The sequence below is a fragment of the Calidris pugnax genome, unplaced genomic scaffold (genome assembly GCF_001431845.1).
Source record: "Calidris pugnax isolate Ruff unplaced genomic scaffold, ASM143184v1 scaffold150, whole genome shotgun sequence".
Classification (NCBI taxonomy): domain Eukaryota; kingdom Metazoa; phylum Chordata; class Aves; order Charadriiformes; family Scolopacidae; genus Calidris; species Calidris pugnax.
In genome coordinates this window covers 1,813,759-1,831,790 of record NW_015091300.1, presented here as the reverse complement: position 1 = coordinate 1,831,790, position 18,032 = coordinate 1,813,759, and the positions used below count along the sequence as shown (strand labels likewise).

At 52.2% G+C, this 18,032-nt stretch overlaps 1 protein-coding gene across 3 annotated transcripts in view; it reads left to right on the top strand.

Moving 5' to 3' along the window:
* The window catches only part of CTIF (CBP80/20-dependent translation initiation factor), a 153,554-nt gene that overhangs the window by 118,338 nt on the left and 17,184 nt on the right, over positions 1-18,032 (top strand). For all 3 annotated transcript variants that reach the window (XM_014960811.1, XM_014960810.1, XM_014960812.1), the window contains one exon: positions 11,156-11,311. In XM_014960811.1, the coding sequence (XP_014816297.1) occupies positions 11,156-11,311 (156 nt within the window). The remainder of the gene's footprint in view (positions 1-11,155; positions 11,312-18,032) is intronic.

Genomic DNA, 18,032 nt, shown 5'->3' with positions numbered 1-18,032 from the left:
AGGTTGACGGTTGGACAAGATGATCTTTAAGGTCCCTTCCAACCTAGAAGATTCTGTGATTCTGTGATTCTGATTCTTTTCCAGTGGGGAGCTCCGGTACCATGGGATGCTTGGCCACGGCGGTGGGAGAGAGGGGGGGGTTGAAAAGCAAGGGGAGGAGATAAGAGGGTTGTCAGCCCCTTTGCTTTCCGGCGTGTTTGCTCAGCGACGTGGAGTGCTGGGCCAGAGCCACCACCTCCCTGCAGACTAAACAGTTGCAATGTTTTCTCCCATGACCGAAAGAATTTAGAAAAGGGTCCCGGTATGAAACTTTACACGAACTCTGGGTGCCACGAATATCTCTGGCTGCCAGGCTGTTAACTCCTCCGATTCCCTCCTCGCCCGTGCGGCTCCGTCTCCGGGCAGATGAAGGGAAGAAGCCCACCCCACGGTGAATCTGGCCGGTTGCCTGCAGGACCCCCCCTCTCCCCCATGCTCTCCCACCCGCCGTGTCTTCACGCATCCCTCTCTCTTCTTTTTTTTGCTTTCTTCTAAAGGAGAAAGCCAAGATCTCTGGCCATAATGGAGCTCTGGAGTTCTCAGTTCAGGGAAGACATGGACCTGTTGGAGCAGGTCCAGAGGAGGACACAAAGATGCTCGGAGGGCTTGGAGCCCCTCTGCTGTGAGGACAAACTGAGAGAGTTGGGGGGGTTCCGCCTGGAGAAGGCTCCAGGGAGACCTTAGAGCCCCTTCCAGTCCCTAAAGGGGGCTTAGAAGAAAGATGGGCCCAGGTTGCCCAGAGAGGTGGTAGATGCTCCATCCCTGGAAACATTGAAGGCCAGGTTGGACGAAGCTCTGAGCAATCTGATCTAGTTGCTCATGTTGGGTGTTGGACTAGAGGGCCTTTAAAGGTCCCTTCCAACCCAAAACATTCAGTTCTATAATGCCCCATGCCTCTTGGACCTGTTTGTAGCCATCTGTGTGCACTGAGGTCCACCCAAAGGTTGTCTGCTTCCCTGCGCCGACCAGCTGTGGGGCTTCTGCTTTAGAGGCAGGTTTTGGAGATGGGAGAGGCCACCAGGGCTTCATTCATCCATAGGTCCTGGCTTGCAGAGAAGCATAAGTCAAGCCTTGGTGACTTCCACTCCCCAGCCAGATCAGCAGATTGATGGTCCCACCCCATGATGAAGCACCACCAACCACTAGCTCGGTAGAAAGGTCTTAGCATCCCACAGGGAAAGCATCCTGCTGCCAGCTCCCAGGCACCCAGGAACATGGTGTCCAGGGACAGGACAAGAGGGAACAGGCACAAACTTGACCATAGAAAGTTCCATCTGAACATAAGGAGGAACTTCTTTCCTTTGAGGGTGACTGAGGCCTGGAACCAAAGAGATGGTTCTCTGGAGGTATTCCAAACCCACCTTGGTGCGTTCCCGTGCAACCTGCTCTGGGTGGGCCTGCTTTGGCAGGGGGTTGGACTAGATGATCTCCAGAGGTCCTGTCCAACCACACATCATCCTGTGATTCTGTGATGGTCCAGCCACAGTGCCTGGACGAAGCAGCACCTGCCTTCACAGCCACTTTTCCTCCTCTTATATCCCTGATGGCAAACTTGGCCTGTCCCCACAGACCCCTCAGCATCTCCATGTGGCATTTTTAAGCAGGATCCATCCATCAGGCTCCATCAAGGTCCTAGTTGTCATCCCAAGTTGACAATGGGCATGGGATGGTCATTTTATCAGGCACAGAAGTGGCCTCTGAGCAGATGCTGGGGCTGGTGTTGAGGCTCAGACCTTGCCCTGATGCTGGGAAGGGCTTGAAAACTGCCCATCAAACCATTCCCACCCATATGAAACATCCCCAACATGCTTTTTGGGGGGGTTTCTTCAAACCAGCATGGTTTTATGCTGAGCTCATGCTTGGAGGAACATGGCCTGTGGGCAAGGACTTCCATGGTGGGGATGTTGGGATGGGCAGGGATCAGCTGTGCTTGATCCTCTCTCTTCCCACCACCCCCATGTAGCAGGGAAGGGATTGCTGGCCTGGTGACAGGATGCTCTTGGGGACACAGGTGCTTTGTCCCCATCTCAGGGCATGCCTGCCCAGGAGAGGACTCACAACCTGTCCCAACATCCAAAGGTGACCCAAGGTTTTTCCACGCGTGCCCGCAAAGGCAAAGGCTACGTCGCTGCCTCAGGATTCCTGCAGCACCAGGACTTAAACAAATATAACAAAGATCTTCTGCAACACTCCAGAGGAGCCAACCTGCCCAGGAAGAGCTGCCTCCTCCAGGCATTAAAGCCATGGAGTGTCCACAGGGCTGGGTCGAACTGGGTTGAACTGGGTCGAACTGGGTCCTGGCTATTCTAACAACAACCCAGCAAGAAAACTAATTTGTATTTCTTCGTGGTCCCTTGTCTTCCCACCAGTTCCTCTCCACGGGACCGAGAGGTTGGTTTCTGGCTCTCAAAGAGTATCATTAGTTCCCTGTGTCCGTGTGTCCTCCTGTTGGTCCGTGTCCCTCTGCTCGCTGTAGGATCTGGCCGGGGCAGGCGATGACATCTTGCTGTAGGGTTGTGGCTGGGTTCCTGGGATAACAGGGCTCTAAAGTGGTGATAAAGTACTGTTATCCAGCCGAGCTGACACCCTGGCACGTGTTTGGGAATCCAGGAAGGTGCTAGATAGGAAAGGCGGCAATAAAAAAATGAAGTAAGGAGGAAAACAACTCTGTCACCTCGGTACTGGTGGAGGAGGTGCTGGCAGACATCCTCCGGTGAAGCAACCAGAGCTCCCAGAGCATCCCACTCTCTTTTCCAGAGTATTTCTGCTCTGCGTGTTGTCCTGCTTGAAAATTATTTGGAGAAACATGGATAACAGTGGATAAATCTTGGTAACTCAGCGGAGGTGCGAATGTGTTCTGATGGAAATGAAGTTTGTTCCAATTCAATGGTAAGCTCTGCTGACCTGTGGGACAGGTCTTCTTGTCTTCCCAGGATGTGGCAACACCTCAATTCTGATGTTTCCCCTCCACAAGAGAAAAGGAGAAGGAGATAACAGGAGACCAGGGGGTTTCCTTTGAGCTGCCTCTTCTCCTCACTCTGCTTTCTCTGCACTCAGAGGGTCATTAAAGAAGATTTTTAGACCAGGACAAAATGATGTTTGCTGTTTGTGGTGTGCAGACCATGCTGCTTCACCCTCCTGGTCATCTCAGAGCTTCCACTGAGACAGTGCTCCAAGATCTCTAGAAACTGCTAGGTTATCACCATCACTTTTCTGTTGGCACATCCATCATTGTGTCCCCACCAGGGCGCTTTAAACCTCAACTAAATCAATAATTAACTGCTTGCACCTCTGCAGCCTCCGAGGACCTCGGAGACGTCGCTGGCTCAAGCCACGAGACGCCCACATTGGATGGGTTGTTGCTCTTGATCCCAGATTTGTAGTCAGACGGAGAGGTCATGGGGAGACCAGGGGGCAGGAAGTTCAAGTGACCACCAGCTTGGTCACCTCCAGGTGTTTGGAGACACGGGAAGTACCCGTAGCTCCTGTTAGCTCTGGTTATCAGCTGCCTCGGTTACCCAAACATGAGGATTTTGAAATTCATGGATGTTCCTAATCCTGGGAGTTTGCTTGGCATCTCCTTTAGAAGAACCGGGAGTTTTCTGACCTTACTTTCCCCTTCCTGCCCAAGAACCGGGAGTTTTCTGACCTTACTTTCCCTTTTCTTGCCCAAATCCTTTTGAGAGGAATAAGCACTCTTTGTGTCTGTCCGATGGCTGCGGGATCTCTGGCAAGTTGTTCTTGTAGAATCAGTCAGTGGCATTTAATGCAACTTATAGATCAGCTGGTGGTCGGCTGATGGGTGGTAGGTGCCCACAGGGTGGTGGTTCACAGTCCTGGTAACCTGGACCTTCACCATGCGATGCATTTTGGAGACCTCTGTGATTAGAAACCATCACAAAGCTGTGGCCATCGTGAAACCAAGTCCATGCTGAAGGCCACCAGTACGATTTGCTGCTCTCCTCAAAGTGAACCCCGAGGAGAAGCTGCTGCACCTTCATCTGGTGCAGATCCAGCTTGGAGGAAACGGCCCGATGGAAGTCTGTGGGAGTGAAATGCCCCATGGCTTGGTGAAGCCGGGACCTTTGCGAAGGCTGGGCACAGGGTGTCATCTGTAATTTAAAACCTTTATCTGCTTTAAATGTCAATAGCTCCTTTGTTGGAGTAATAATTAATTGCCGTGATTTGCATGTCTCAATCACACGCCCCAAAGCACTTTGCAGAGGAAGGTGAGCACATCGTTCCCCATTTACCAGCTGGGAAATCAGGGTATGGAGGTGATGGGACCCCACACAGGACTGGAAACAAACCTCAGTCTCCTGTGCTGCTGTTTCCCTGGTCCTGCGTGGAAGCTGTTGGCACAAAGCAGGGCTTCTGTCATCGTCTTACTCTGCTTTGTCTCATTGTCCCTGTGGTGGCAGTAGCATGGGCAGGGATGGGGTGGTGGGATCTCAGTACGGTTCGCTCCTTAGGCAGTGTCAACACAGTGCTGGGAGCGTTGCTGTGGGTGGTTGGAGGAAGAGCAGAGCCCATGGAAGAGCTGATGGTCCCACCTCGTGTCCCACCTTCTCCGGTGCTTTGGCACAGTGAAGGAACTTGTGTAGTGGTGTCTGTGTGGAGTGAGATGTTCCCAATGAAGCTGTGGGTGGTTGCTTTGCTTTGAGACGCTCAGTGAGACCCCGGACATCTGTGAGTGGATGTATTTGATCACGCCCTGGTGCTGCCACAGGTTTCTCCAGCACCTTCTGAGCTTCTTATGAATGCCGGTGCTCTAAACTACTCACCTCACTGGGTTATACTCCCCAGAAGGGAAAGCCATGCTCCAGAGCCTCCTCCAAGCCAGGACCTAAACACAAGAATTATTTAAATTATAAACAGGGAATAATAAGGCTACGAAGATGATGAGGGGAGTAGAACATCTCTCTGATGAGGAAAGGCTGAAGGACTTGGGTCTTTTGAGTGTGGAGAAGAGAAGGGGGATCTGATCAAGACCTATAAATACTTCACGGGTGGATGTCAGGAGGATGGGGCCGGTCTTTTTTCAGTGGTGCCCAGGGACAGGACAAGAGGAAAAGGGCACAAACTTGAACACAGGAAGATCCATCTCAACATGAGGAGGAACTTCTTTCCTGTGAGGGTGGCAGAGCCCTGGAAGAGGCTGCCCAGAGAGGTGGTGGAGTCTCCTTCTCTGGAGACATTCAAACCCCACCTGGAGACGTTCCTGTGGGACCTGCTCTGGGTGGACCTGCTTTGGCAGGGGGTTGGACTAGATGATCTCCAGAGGTCCCTTCCAATCCCTACCATTCTGTGATTCCCGTGATAATGCCACAATGTTAAGTGTGCAAAATGTCATTTATTGGAGGACTTTCTAAGAAGGGTTGGGGAGAAGCATGTGCTCCTCCAGAAGAGCCACAAGGGATGGATGCTGTCCCTGCTTCAACCCACCACCTCCCTTCTCCAACCCGTTTTATTTCTCTCAGGTCCTTTCCAAAGAGCCATTTAAGGCTCCAGCCTTTTGTAGGACGTTGCCAGGAAGATCAAGTATTTAACGCTGCTTTTTATATAACGCTTCGCACTGATATCCAAGGGTTATATATTTCTTTTTTGCCCAGTATTTCTGACTCAGTATTTCCTGCCTCCTTGACGCTGACTGAATAAAGAGCAGATGAGGGGACAACAAAGTTGCCGGAGGAAGAGCCCTCGTGTTTACAGAGCAACAAGCCCAACTTGTGTCTTCTTTTTATTTTATTTTTTTTTTCCATCAGAAGGTGGCGATGCTTAAATTAACCCTCATTTTTAGCCCGCGCTGAACTTTTGCCCTCTAACGCGCTGCTGACGGAGTCAGCCGTGAGCTGGTGGGCCCAGATCTGGGGAAGAGTTATTTGGGACTCATCTTCAAAAAAAAAAATAGCGTGGCAAACTCCCAAGGGATGAATTTTCGGCCGCAGCTGTCCGGGCTGGAGCGAGGGCTTAGATCCAGTGGCAAAATGCTGCTCCTGGTCCCACTTGGCTCTGCTGCCCACCAAAAATGGTAGAGGATGGATTTTCCTCTTCTCCCATGGAGTGGCCAGTCCTTTTGGTTCTTCTGGCTTGGTCCTGCTCTTGAAGAGGTCTCGTGTCTGGGTCAAGAAGGGATGGAGTTGCATGAGCTGCATCTACACTGAGATGCAGAGTGGGCTTTCGCTTGGGTGCAAGAGTGAAGAGACCCAAGATAAAGGCCTTTTCTATTTCCATTGCTGGCAGAAGCTTCAGCCAAGCTTAGAAAGTGCCCAATGGGGGACATCAGAGGGTGGGCTGAGCCATGGCCCATCTATCATGCATGAACATGGCCCTGACCGAGCCATGGCCCATCTATCATGCATGAACATTGGCCACCCCTGATCTACCCGTGGAATCATAGAATGGTTTGGGTTGGAAGGGACCTTAAAGACCATCCAGTTCCAATCCCCCTGCTATGGGCAGGGACTCCTCCCATCAGACCAGGTTGCCCAAAGCCCCATCCAACCTGGCCTTGAACCCTTCCAGGGATGGGGCAGCCACAGCTCCTCTGAGCAACCTGGGCCAGGATCTCACCTCCCTCACACCAAAGAATTTCTTCCTGAGATCTCATCTCAATCTCCCCTCTTTCAGTGTCAAACCCTTCCCCCTCATCCTGTGGCTCCCCTCCCTGATCAAGAGTTCCTCCCTGTTTCTTCTCGAGCTCTCCTTTAGGAACTGGAAGGGGCTTTTGTGGCCCTCCACTGGACTTGTTCCAACAGTTTCCATATCCTTCCTGTGCTGAGGACACCACATGAGACCCACCGTGATGAGCATGCTCAGCCTTCAGGTTTATGCCTCATTCTTGTCCTGTGTGGACCTCTTTTGAGTTGAACACCCCCAACTCTCTCAGCCTCTCCTCGTAGGAGAGGGACTCCAGTCCCTCGTCTTTGTGGCCCTCCACTGGACTTGTTCCAACAGTTTCCATATCCTTCCTGTGCTGAGGACACCACATGAGACCCACCGTGATGAGCATGCTCAGCCTTCAGGTTTATGCCTCATTCTTGTCCTGTGTGGACCTCTTTTGAGTTCTCCTTGGCATCCTCCCACTTGCCACATGGTTTCCCAATGAACTCTTCTCCCAAACCAGGCAGAGAAGGGAGGTCAACCCTCCTACCTGGTATAAATACATTTTATTTTAAACTATCGGCGCTGAAGGAAGGTCATCCAGTAAACGCGCCCAGATTATCTACAGGCCAGGGCACCCCCAAATTAGTAATGCAATTTGTGTTTAAAAATACAGCCAAACTGATGAAAGATAATTTGCTTACTCCCCTGACATCACCACCTAAGCATGGGGCAAGCCAATCCACAGGTTATTTTTATATAACTCCGTGAGGCATTTCCAGAGCAAATAAAGTTCACTGGGCAGGGCAGTGACCTGGCCGTCTGGTTTCAGCGCTCTTCAGCCTCCTCAAAGGTTTCTCATCAGTGGCGTGGAGGTCTGTGGGTCAGGGCACGGGTCCATCGGATGTCCCCTGGGCACATGGGACATGGGTTTTGTTCTTTGCCGAGCCGCTCTTCACTACCAGCCAGCTCTTCACCTCTCTCGTGCTGTTGCTCTGGCTCATCTCTTTTGGTTGCACACCCTTTGGAGAAGCGATTGAGTTGCTCTCCATGTTCTCCATGCCCAGCGTGATGGGTCACAGGTCCTGCTGGGAGCATGTCCGACATGCAGTCGGGTGAACAGCACCCATAACTCCATTGACCAAGTTCCCTCGATGACAGCAGTGGTCTCCTCAAACATGGGCACCCCGAGGGAGGTGGGACACCTCTGCATGGGTGGCGTTCTTGTTGGCTTGCCCGTATGTGCATGCCGTGGTTGTGGTGAAACATGCTGTCTGAAGGCCAAATGTAAGGACAAAGCTCCCCGGGCCACCTTCCTTGTGCTCACAACACTGGTGTAGCACCACCTTGCAGGACCAAAGCAGATGGGTATCTCAGGATGCTTCAGGAGAGCCCTGGCACTGCAAGTCCGGCTACCATGGAGATTCAGCTCCTGGCAAGCCCAACTCTTGCCCGTAAGCAGACATGGGCCAAAAAACATAATTCCTATCTCTGGCAAGGTGCTTTTTGTGCTTTGTCGAAGGAATCAGTGTCACTCCCCGCTTTTGCAGAGAACATGCAAACAATCTGCTTCTGCAAAGTTTGGCCCAACTGGAGGCTGCAAATGGAACAAAACTATTCCCTCTGCAGTCTCATATTCTGAGTGAAAATGTTCCTGGTGACCTCTGCATCCATCCCATGTTTTGGGGTCCATCAAAGTTTGCACAAGCTTTTTCATGACTTGGAGAGGGGGGGTGGGAGAAGACAGCAGTCCCTTTTCTTTTGCAAAGGTCTTCTTCAGCTGCAAAATTGGGGGCAGAGATTGATGTCTCTGCTGGGTGGCATCATCCTCTGGGTGCCGTAGGATGAAAAAAAGAGGGTGCTGGGTGGTGGCATCCCTCTCTGTCCAGCTCCTGACCCAGGACTGCTGAGTTTGGTTTGGTGGTTGTTTTATGGACATTTTTTGGTTGGTTGGTTGGTTGGTTGGTTTGATGGGGTTTTTACAGAAATTTTTTTTTTTGGAGACTTTCCTGCAGTGGTTTTTTTCTTTCCCAGTAATCTGGGACCACAGAGCCCATGCGGTTATCCCAAGCTGCTAGGAATTTCCCAGCATGCCCCAGGGATCCCCAAATATGGCCCAGTTCCCCGGGCACATCAGCATGGACCTTCCCAGGTGGGACAAGAGGGCTGCTGGTAGGCGTCCAGCCCAGGATGGGCAGGATGGCTTGTGGGCTGGAGACAGGTGGGATGCTGCATGAGATGCAGGAGATAGCTTGGTGCCAGGAGGTCTTGGGGCATCAAGGAAGAGCTCCAGGGTTCAAAGGGTTCTTTTTGTCCCAGGGTGGAAGTAGCCAGTGGGTGACCTCTATGAGTGGGTGAGGTCCCTGGACGGTGCAGATAAGGGGCATGGGATGCTCTTGCTCGGTCTTTTAATTTCTTAATAGTCAGGAGGGGTTGGAAGGGACCTCTGGAGATCATGCAGTCCAACCCCCTGCCAGAGTAGGCTGGCTGGACAGGATGACGTCCAGGCAGGTTTTGAATGTCTCCAGAGAAGGAGACTCCACCACCGCTCTGGGCAGCCTCTGCCAGGGGTCTGCTACCCTCAAAGGAAAGAAGTTCCTCCTCATGTTGAGATGGAACTTCCTATGCTCAAGTTTGTCATTTCCCTTTGACTTTTTCTTTTTTTAAGTAAAATTCGAGTGAAAACTCCAGAACGGGTAAGTTGGTAACCCTGGGGTGATAACCTCAGCTGGCAAACAACTCTCTCCTCCGTCACCGCCCTGGGGACTGGCTGGAGAAGGAAAGGACAAACCCTACAAACTCCTCCAGAGAGTCTGCAGAGACCCAGCAGGATTTGGCTACACGTTGACACCGGAGTCGCAGACACAGTTGGGCAATTGCCTGGTAGAAATGGGTGTAGAGAGGAATTAGTCAGCGCTGTTTGGTGAACAAGTGCCTGGGTTATTGTACAAGTCTTTTTCCTGCATATGCAAATAGGTGATTTCTTCTTATATTTATTTTTTCTTTGCCTTTTGTGATGAAACACATAAATAGCTCCCGTCTTGGATCTTCAATGAGAATAATCGTGGCGCTTTTTGCCTGGTTTTCTTTAGCAGCTCCTTTACTTATTTTGGCTTCAAAAGAAAGATCCTTCTCGGGTGTTGTCCGGGCTGTGAGAGCCTACTTTGTTCTCTCTCTCCCCAGTTTTGCCCAGCAGTTGGGAGGGATGGGGGATTGGAGGGGGTTGGCAGCAGCCAAACCCTTCTTCTCGAGCAGTAGGAAGAAACCCAGATGACAAAGATAAAAGATCAAGTCCTGCCTTCGGGCAAACCCCTTTTTTTTTTTTCCTCCCTGTGTGCTTCTTCTTGATGTTGCTCCATAAATCACGTCACTCGCATAATCCTTGGTCATGGCAACCGTCAGCTCGGGAGCAGGGTGACCTTTTAATGCCAAGCTCGGGCTGCCCTGATCTTCTTCTGGTCGGGCAGGGAGCCAGTCTCTGCCATAATTTGGTGAAACCCCAGGGAGCAGTCAGGCCATTAGGATTGTCCCCAGGTGGGTCTGCTTGAAGATACGGGAATGAGCAGGCTGGGCAGGTCCATCTGGAGCACCAAGTCCAGCAAGGCCACCAAATTTCATTGCATTTCTTTTGCCTTTCATTTTGGGTCCCTCACTACAAGAAAGACATTGAGGGGCTGGAGCTTGTCCAGAGAAGGGCAACGGAGCTGGTGAGGGGTCTGGAGCACAAGTCTTGTGAGGAGCGGCTGAGGGAGCTGGGGATGTTCGGCCTGGAGAAAAGGAGGCTGAGGGGAGACCTTCTCGCTCTCTCCAACTCCCTGAAAGGAGGGTGTAGCCAGGGGGGGTCGGTCTCTTCTCCCAAGGAACAGGACAAGAGGAAATGGCCTCAAGTTGCACCAGGGGAGGTTCAGGATGGATATTAGGAAAAATGTCTTCAGTGAGAGGGTTGTCAAGCCTTGGAAGAGTCTGCCCAGGGCAGTGGTGGAGTCACCATCCCTGGAGGTATTTAAAAGCTGGGCAGACGTGGTGCTGAGGGACATGGATTAGTGGTGGTTTTTATCAGTGTTGGGTTGATGGTTGGACTCGATGATCTGAAATGTCCCTTCCAACCTGGACATTTCTATCATTCTGTGATCACAACCTCTTTTTGCTGCTTTTATATGATCTTGGCTGTGTGTATGGAAAAAGAGTCCCCCGTGTCTGTCCGAGGGAGGGGGCAGGGCACGGGGGACGCCGTCTCTAGCGCAAGCCGTGGCAGTTATTGCAGGGGTTGGTGATATTTCTACAATACCTGCTTTCTGGTGGCTTTGCTCTGTTGAAATTCCAGCCACTCCGGGCGCGTTGAGTAATCTCCAGGCTGTTACTAAAGAGTCAGTCTGTCTGTCTGTCTGTCTTCCTTCCCACCACACCACCACCCCCCCCAACCCTGAGTTTCAATTTCCTCTTCATTCTTTCTCTCTCTCGCCTCTCGATGCGGTTTTGCTGATGCAGCCCGTTGTCTCTGTCCCTCTTGCAGAAGGATTTCACCATGCGGGAGGAGTTGCAGCAGCGGGACGTGGAGCGCTGGCTGGGGTTCATCACCTTTCTCTGCGAGGTCTTCGGCACCATGAGGAGCAGCACCGGAGAACCCTTTCGAGTCCTCGTCTGCCCCATTTATACCTGCCTCAGGGAGGTAAATGCCTTCGGAGTTTCTCCTCCTCCACCTTTCTCCTTCTCCAAGGCGTTGCTGAGGTGCCCGTGATCCGCAGGTGTTTGCTTTAGGATTCCTAGAGGTTTGCTTTGCCACCATCAACACTTCCCACCCCAAAAGGACCTGCATCTTTTGGGCTTTTCCTGCATATTGTGTTTCTGCTACTTAAAGCATGTGCTCCAAGCAAGACCCCTTTCTCCAAGGGTTTGTAGAGCCCAACAGTTGGAATTGCAAACCCAACCTTTGAGTTTGCAAATCCCAACTTTGCAAAAAACCCCACTAAAAAGCTAAAAAAGCTTCTAAAAACCAGGTGAAGCCACCTGAATAGACTGAGGGGACAAAAGGGGGAGAGCAGTGAGGTCCCATATGCCCTTTACTCCCCACCTGGTGCAGCAGAAACCCAGCCCTGCCAGCAGGGCTGGGGACATTGCAGAACCTGACCTCCTGATGGATGTTCAGATTGGATATTAGGAAAAAATGGGTATATTGGGAAAGTTCAGATTAGATATTAGGAAAAATTTCTTCACTGAGAGGGTTATCAAGTGGTGGAACAGGCTGCCCAGGGCAGTGGTGGAGTCACCATCTCTGGAAGTACTTAAAAGCTGGGCAGATGTGGTGCTTTGAGACACTCTTTAGTGGTGGTTTTCATCAGACTTAGGTTGATGGTTGGACCAGATGATCTTAAAGGTCCCTTCCAACCTGGACGATTCTATGATGAGCTCATTTCAGAGCCTGAGCTCTCCACGGTTCAAAGTGGTGGTAGAAACCTCAGTGAGGACCATCAGAAAAAGGCAACTCAAGTGTTAATGTCCGACAGAGCAGGAGAGGGCTTTCCCCCATCCTGTTCTAAAGACGGTTTTGCCTCCTGCTGCTGTCTGGAGAAGACTTCCTCAGAAGAATTCAGCTTCCTTGCCCAGGGTTGGAGCTGTGAATCTCAAATTGTCACTAGTGCTTCTGTCGGGCCATAAATAACTCGCTGTGAAAGAAGTTCTCCCCTAGACCTCGGGCAAGGGAAGGATAAATAAAGTGCCGGCGATGACTTTTTTTTACGCCCATAGGAAGTTTCCTCTGGATGCAAACACATCATAAACATTTTCTCTTCACCGTTAGATGGTGGGTAGGGTTCACAGACGGTGACTGTAGCAGTGAGAAAGAATCCAGGCATCATGATGAGGAACACGTATCCAGAGGAGGAGGTGGGAGAAGGACGCTAAGAATAGCCTAACTTCCCCAAAATCCCTGCCCACGGCGCTATGTGTCACCTCACGGGGAAGATCTCGCCGTCTGGCGAAGTCCCCGTTCCCCTCTGCTTCCCTTCACAGTCGTGACACATCCCAGCCCCAATTCTGCCAGGATTTTTCCCTGCCCACTCCTGTCTGCCCTCTCCGTGCCGTCACGGTCCCTCTTGTCACCTCGCCGGTATGTGGGGACACGGTGGTGTGCAGAAGGACATGAATTTCGTGTATCGGGGATATTTTCTTGCTGCAGGGCAGCTCCATAAAAAGCCTTTACTAATTATATCGAGACGTCACGCATCAATTAGTTTCTTAAAAATACATCTCTCTGTTCCTTAGCAGGACAGCTCTGTCCTCATGGTGTCCTTTGTCAGAGAAGAAGACTCTTAGCTTAGCTGGCATGGGTGAGCCTGAGTCTTCCAGATCCCCTGCCCCAAAATGGTTGATCTCTGCGGGGTTGTGACTTGCAGGTCTGGGATGGGCTTTCATCTTGCCACCGTTTTTTGCCACCATTGGCTAATCCTGATGCACAGACCCAACCCAGGAGACCAGGAACATCTATTTAGCAGCAGTGAGAGGTGCCAGGCACTGAGATGGTTGCCAGAGCCAAAGTAGGGCCATAGACACAGCCGAGGTGGTGGTGGTGAGCTCTTCCAGCTGCCCCAGGGGAGGACAGGGACATTGGCACAGGCTGGCCCTGCTGGGTGCTCCTGAGATGGTGGAAACTCCCTAATCCTGCAGAGTGCTCATCCCTTGGTGAGCTCCATAACGCACGTGGGCTGGTGTCCCAGGGCAGGAGGAGGTGTCACTATGGCCTGTAAGGTTTGAGAGCTCCACGTGCCTCAGGACAGGTTCACAAGGTGTCTGTCCTTCCAGCTCCTCTTGCCTTTTAGTTTCTCGCTCTTATTTTTTTTCTTCTTTTTCCCTTTTTCTTTATAGTCTTGCTAAACTCAGCTTAAGGTCAGCGAGGGAGCGAGCAGGAGGAAGGGGAAAGTTGCCTGAGGACTGAGGCATCTCTTCCCTTCCCCCTGCAAAGCTTCCTCTCTCCAGCTCCTTTTCTTCCTCCCACCCCATCAGTCACTCCTAGTAAAAACTTATTAGCACCGTCATTAATTGGGAGGAAGTGAGGACGGCAGCGAGGACACCAGAAATGGGTGGCTGGATGAGGAGGAGCTGGGGACGTGGCTGGGGCATCAGGGTGGCAACGTCGGTGTTATTTATTGAGCAGTGACAATCCCTGGAGGGGTTCAAGGACAGGTTGGACAAGGCTTGGAGCAACCTGGTCTGGTGGGAGGTGTCCCTGCCCAGGGCAGGGGGTTGGAACTGGATGATCTTTAAGGTCCCTTCTACCCCAAACCATTCTGTGATTCTATGATCCTCCTCTGCGCCCATTGCTTGAGCTGCCTGCTGGAAACCAGTGTGGGGGGAGAAGGAAGGGTCTACCACCATGTCTGACACCGTGACTGCCTGTCCCAGGAGCTGGATCCCCAAAGAATCAAAAAGTTTAAATTCTAGAAGCATTCTGAGGGTTGGGGGTGAGATTTGTGCAGGCGGAGAGTGTCTTCTCAACAAGGTCTGGTAGGGTCATCATTGGGATTTTAGGCAAAGAGGTGGTTTGCCAAGAGAAGTTAAAGGTGGGTCCTGCTCTCCTTAAAGTGTTTTGATGGAACACGGTGAGTTTGGGTGGTGCTTTAGATCGAAACATGTTTTTCTGCTCGGAATATTGCGTAGTTTAAGGTAGAGAAAGGAAATGGGATGTCCAAGCCCAGCCCAAAGAACGTCGTTGAAGATTCTGGGGGCTAAGGAGAGATTTTTGTTGCAAATGAAAAGCAGGGCACTATTGCAGCAGCCGTCAAATCTGGGGAGCCTGGGAAAAGAATAACAAAGGAGAGAAGTTAAATAGAAACAAAAGAAAGAGCTTTCCTCCTATTCTTCCCTTGGAGCTTCGGGGAATTGAGGGCGAGCTGGAAGAGGGCATTGTTCCTGGGGAAAAGCTTTCCCTGGGGATGGTTGTGCTGGAGACAGAGCACCGCGGGCTTAGCCCTTGCCTGCTTCCAGCCCTGGCTGTCCTCACATAGGACCAGTGGTGGCATCTTCCAGGACCGCGTTCCTCCGTGAGTCTTCAATGACTTTAATGCTTTTAGCAATTTTAAGAAGTTGTCCTGGCTCTTGATGGTCTAAGCAAGAGGGATTTCCCACTAACTTCTCCCAGCCCTACAGCCCATGTGCTCTCAACTCAGGTCTCACTTTATTTCACAAAACCACAGCAAATTTGTCCCTGTATATCTTCTGTCCTTCCAGTATGGTGGGGAGGGAACATGCTGACGTCCTGGTCAGGTGGGAGCAACCTGGTCTGGTGGGAGATGTCCCTGCCCATGGCAGGGGTTTGGAACTCTGTGATCATTAAGGTCCCTTCCAACCCAAACCATTCTATGATTCTGTCCCTGCTGCCCCAAAGCCTCTGCCTCATGCCGAAATACCAAGGACCACGTTCAGCCCTGCTCCAACATTACTTCATGTTGCATGTCCCCCAAAACCAACTAAAAGCAGGAGGACAACCAAGGGACTTTAGTTCCTGCAGCCTGGCCATCTTTCTTCTTTTCTGTGGCCTTCAGCAGAATCAGCAAAATGTAGAAAATGGCTCGGGACCAGCAGATGTCAGTTGAGCCATCAGTGGGACAGGAGCACTCCAGAGCTCTGTGCTTGGTGCAACAAGTGCCCCGTGGCTACTGAAGACATGGAGATAATAAATAATATTATTTGCCATCTATTGTTCACTGATTATCACCACTTTGGCCTTTCCTAGCTCTTTCCTAAGCGTGGTTGGAGCTGGCTGGTCTTCGTCCAGCTCCGTGCTGCCCACGGCTACGTGTGTGTCAACAGGGTTGGCATGGGCCAGTCCAGCTCACTGCCCTCCCTGCTTCATCCCCTGGTGCTGCTGGGGAGGAGATGCATTAGGACTGGGTCCTGAGGGACCTGGCGCAGCTTTTGGTGGTGGCTGAGGTCTGCAGGGAAGGAAGGATTGTAGCCAGCTTGGAGCCACGGTCGTGCTCTGCAAAAGCAGGGACAGATGAGTTAGCAATGTGCCCTCGTGGCCAAGAAAGCCAATGACATCCTGGGGGGCATCAGGAAAGAGTGTGACCGGCAGGTCAAGGGAGATCATTGTCCCCCTCTGCTCTGCCCTGGGGAGGACCCATCTGAAGCACTGGGACCAGTTCTGGGCTCCCCAGTTCCAGAAGGACAGGGAACTGCTGGAGAGGGAACAGCAGAGGGCCACAAAGATGATGAGGCATCTGGAGCATCTCTCTGCTGAGGAAAGGCTGAGGGACTTGGGGCTTTTGAGTCTGGAGAAGAGAAGACTGAGGGGGGATCTGATCAAGGCCTATAAAGACTTGAAGGGTGGGTGTCAGGAGGATGGGGCCAGGCTTTTTTCAGTGGTGCCCAGGGACAGGACAAGAGGGAACGGGCACAAACTTGAATGTAGAAAGTTCCATCTAAACATGAGGAGGAACTTCTTTCTTGTGAGGGTGGCAGAGCCCTGGCAGAGGCTGCCCAGAGAGGTGGTGGAGTCTCCTTCTCTGGAGACGTTCAAAACCTGCCTGGACACGTTCCTGTGCAGCCTGCTCTAGGTGACCCTGCTTTGTCAGGAGGCTTGGACTAGATGATCTCCAGAGGTCCCTTTCAACCCCTTTCATTCTGTGATTCTGTGAATGGTGTCGGGTGGTTTGGCTCTTGTGTCTCGATCTTGGCAGACATTCCTGGGACGCCAACCCAGGAGGTGCCTCTGGGCCTGGGAGCTGCCACCTTCCTGCCAGCCCTCTGCCAGGAGGAGCCGCTTCCAGCCAAGGTGGTTGGTGTCGGGTGCTGCTTTGGATGCATTTGTTTATTTTTGTGACGCCATTCAGCAGTCAGGTAACCTGAGCAGTTGCCTACGGCAGCAGAGCGAGGAGGTGGAAAAACTGGCTTGCGGGACCTAAAGCTCGAGAAGGTGCCAGGTGGCGATGTCACTGTGGTCCCCCCAAGGCCCCTTGACAATTGGGGTCCCACAGGGTGGGCTGTGCCCCATCTCACCCCCGATAATAACCCTATCCCACCCCTTACACATCCCCCTGCGCTCTTCTCCTGGGCAGGGCTTCTTTCCTGTTGAATGTTTAAGGTTCCTCTTGACTCCTTTCTCCAGCCCGCTGCAGTTGCTCTCTGGGTGGCAGCTCCTCGAGCACACTGAGTGGTTCCTCCAACTTGGTGTCATCTCCAGACTTCACAAGAGTGTGTTCCTCAACTCCTCCAGGTCATTATGAGGATGCTAAATGGGGCAGGTCCTGGGATAGACACCTCAGTTCTCCTCATCACTGGCCTCCAGGCAGAGCTCTTGACTCCTTTCTCCAGCCCGCTGCAGTTGCTCTCTGGGTGGCAGCTCCTCGAGCACACTGAGTGGTTCCTCCAACTTGGTGTCATCTCCAGACTTCACAAGAGTGTGTTCCTCAACTCCTCCAGGTCATTATGAGGATGCTAAACAGGGCAGGGACAGACACCTCGGTTCTCCTCATCACTGGCCTCCAGGCAGTGATGGGTTGTAACCCAATAGCTGCAGCCCTCTTGAGTCCAACCATCCCACCAGGTTTTTTACCCATCTGGTTGTCCACCTGTGGTGTCCTAGTTTAGGTACAGGGTCCGTGGGTGCATCGGATGGATCTGTTGGGGCAGGTTCAGAGGAAACCCTGGGAAGCAGCTCATCACGGAGAGACTAATTAAAGTGCAAAACACCTTCGTGCAGGAGGCTGTGGCTGCAGGACCACTCTCCTCCTTGAGGGGGTTATTGGGATGGGTAGGTACCCTGAGGGTGTCAACCCTGAGCATCACCACCCATAAGAGAGATGTGGGCATTGACCTGACCCCAAGACAGATGCTTTTATGGTCTTATTACCAACCCTGGGGGACTGAGGGCAGCGCCCGGGTCCCTCCAACTTGGTGTCATCTCCAAACTTCCCAAGAGGGAAGTTTATTACCAACCCTGGGGGACTGAGGGCAGCGCCCGGGTCCCTCCAACTTGGTGTCATCTCCAAACTTCCCAAGAGGGAAGTTTATTACCAACCCTGGGGGACTGAGGGCAGCGCCCGGGTCCCTCCAACTTGGTGTCATCTCCAAACTTCCCAAGAGGGAAGTTTATTACCAACCCTGGGGGACTGAGGGCAGCGCCCGGGTCCCTCCAACTTGGTGTCATCTCCAAACTTCCCAAGAGCGTGCTCCTCACCTCCTCCAGGTTCATGGATAAGGAAGAGGGCAGATCCCAGGATAGACCCCCCCCAAGGGAGCGGTGATTCAGCCCCACAGAAGCCATGGGGAGCAGAACCAGCAGGCTGGCAGCGGGCAGGACGGTCGCTCCTCTGCAGGACTTGTCTCCTACCTCCAAGTCTGGTTGGCAGAGACCGGTCCCATTTCAGCATCGTTTAAAATCTTGGCACGCTCCC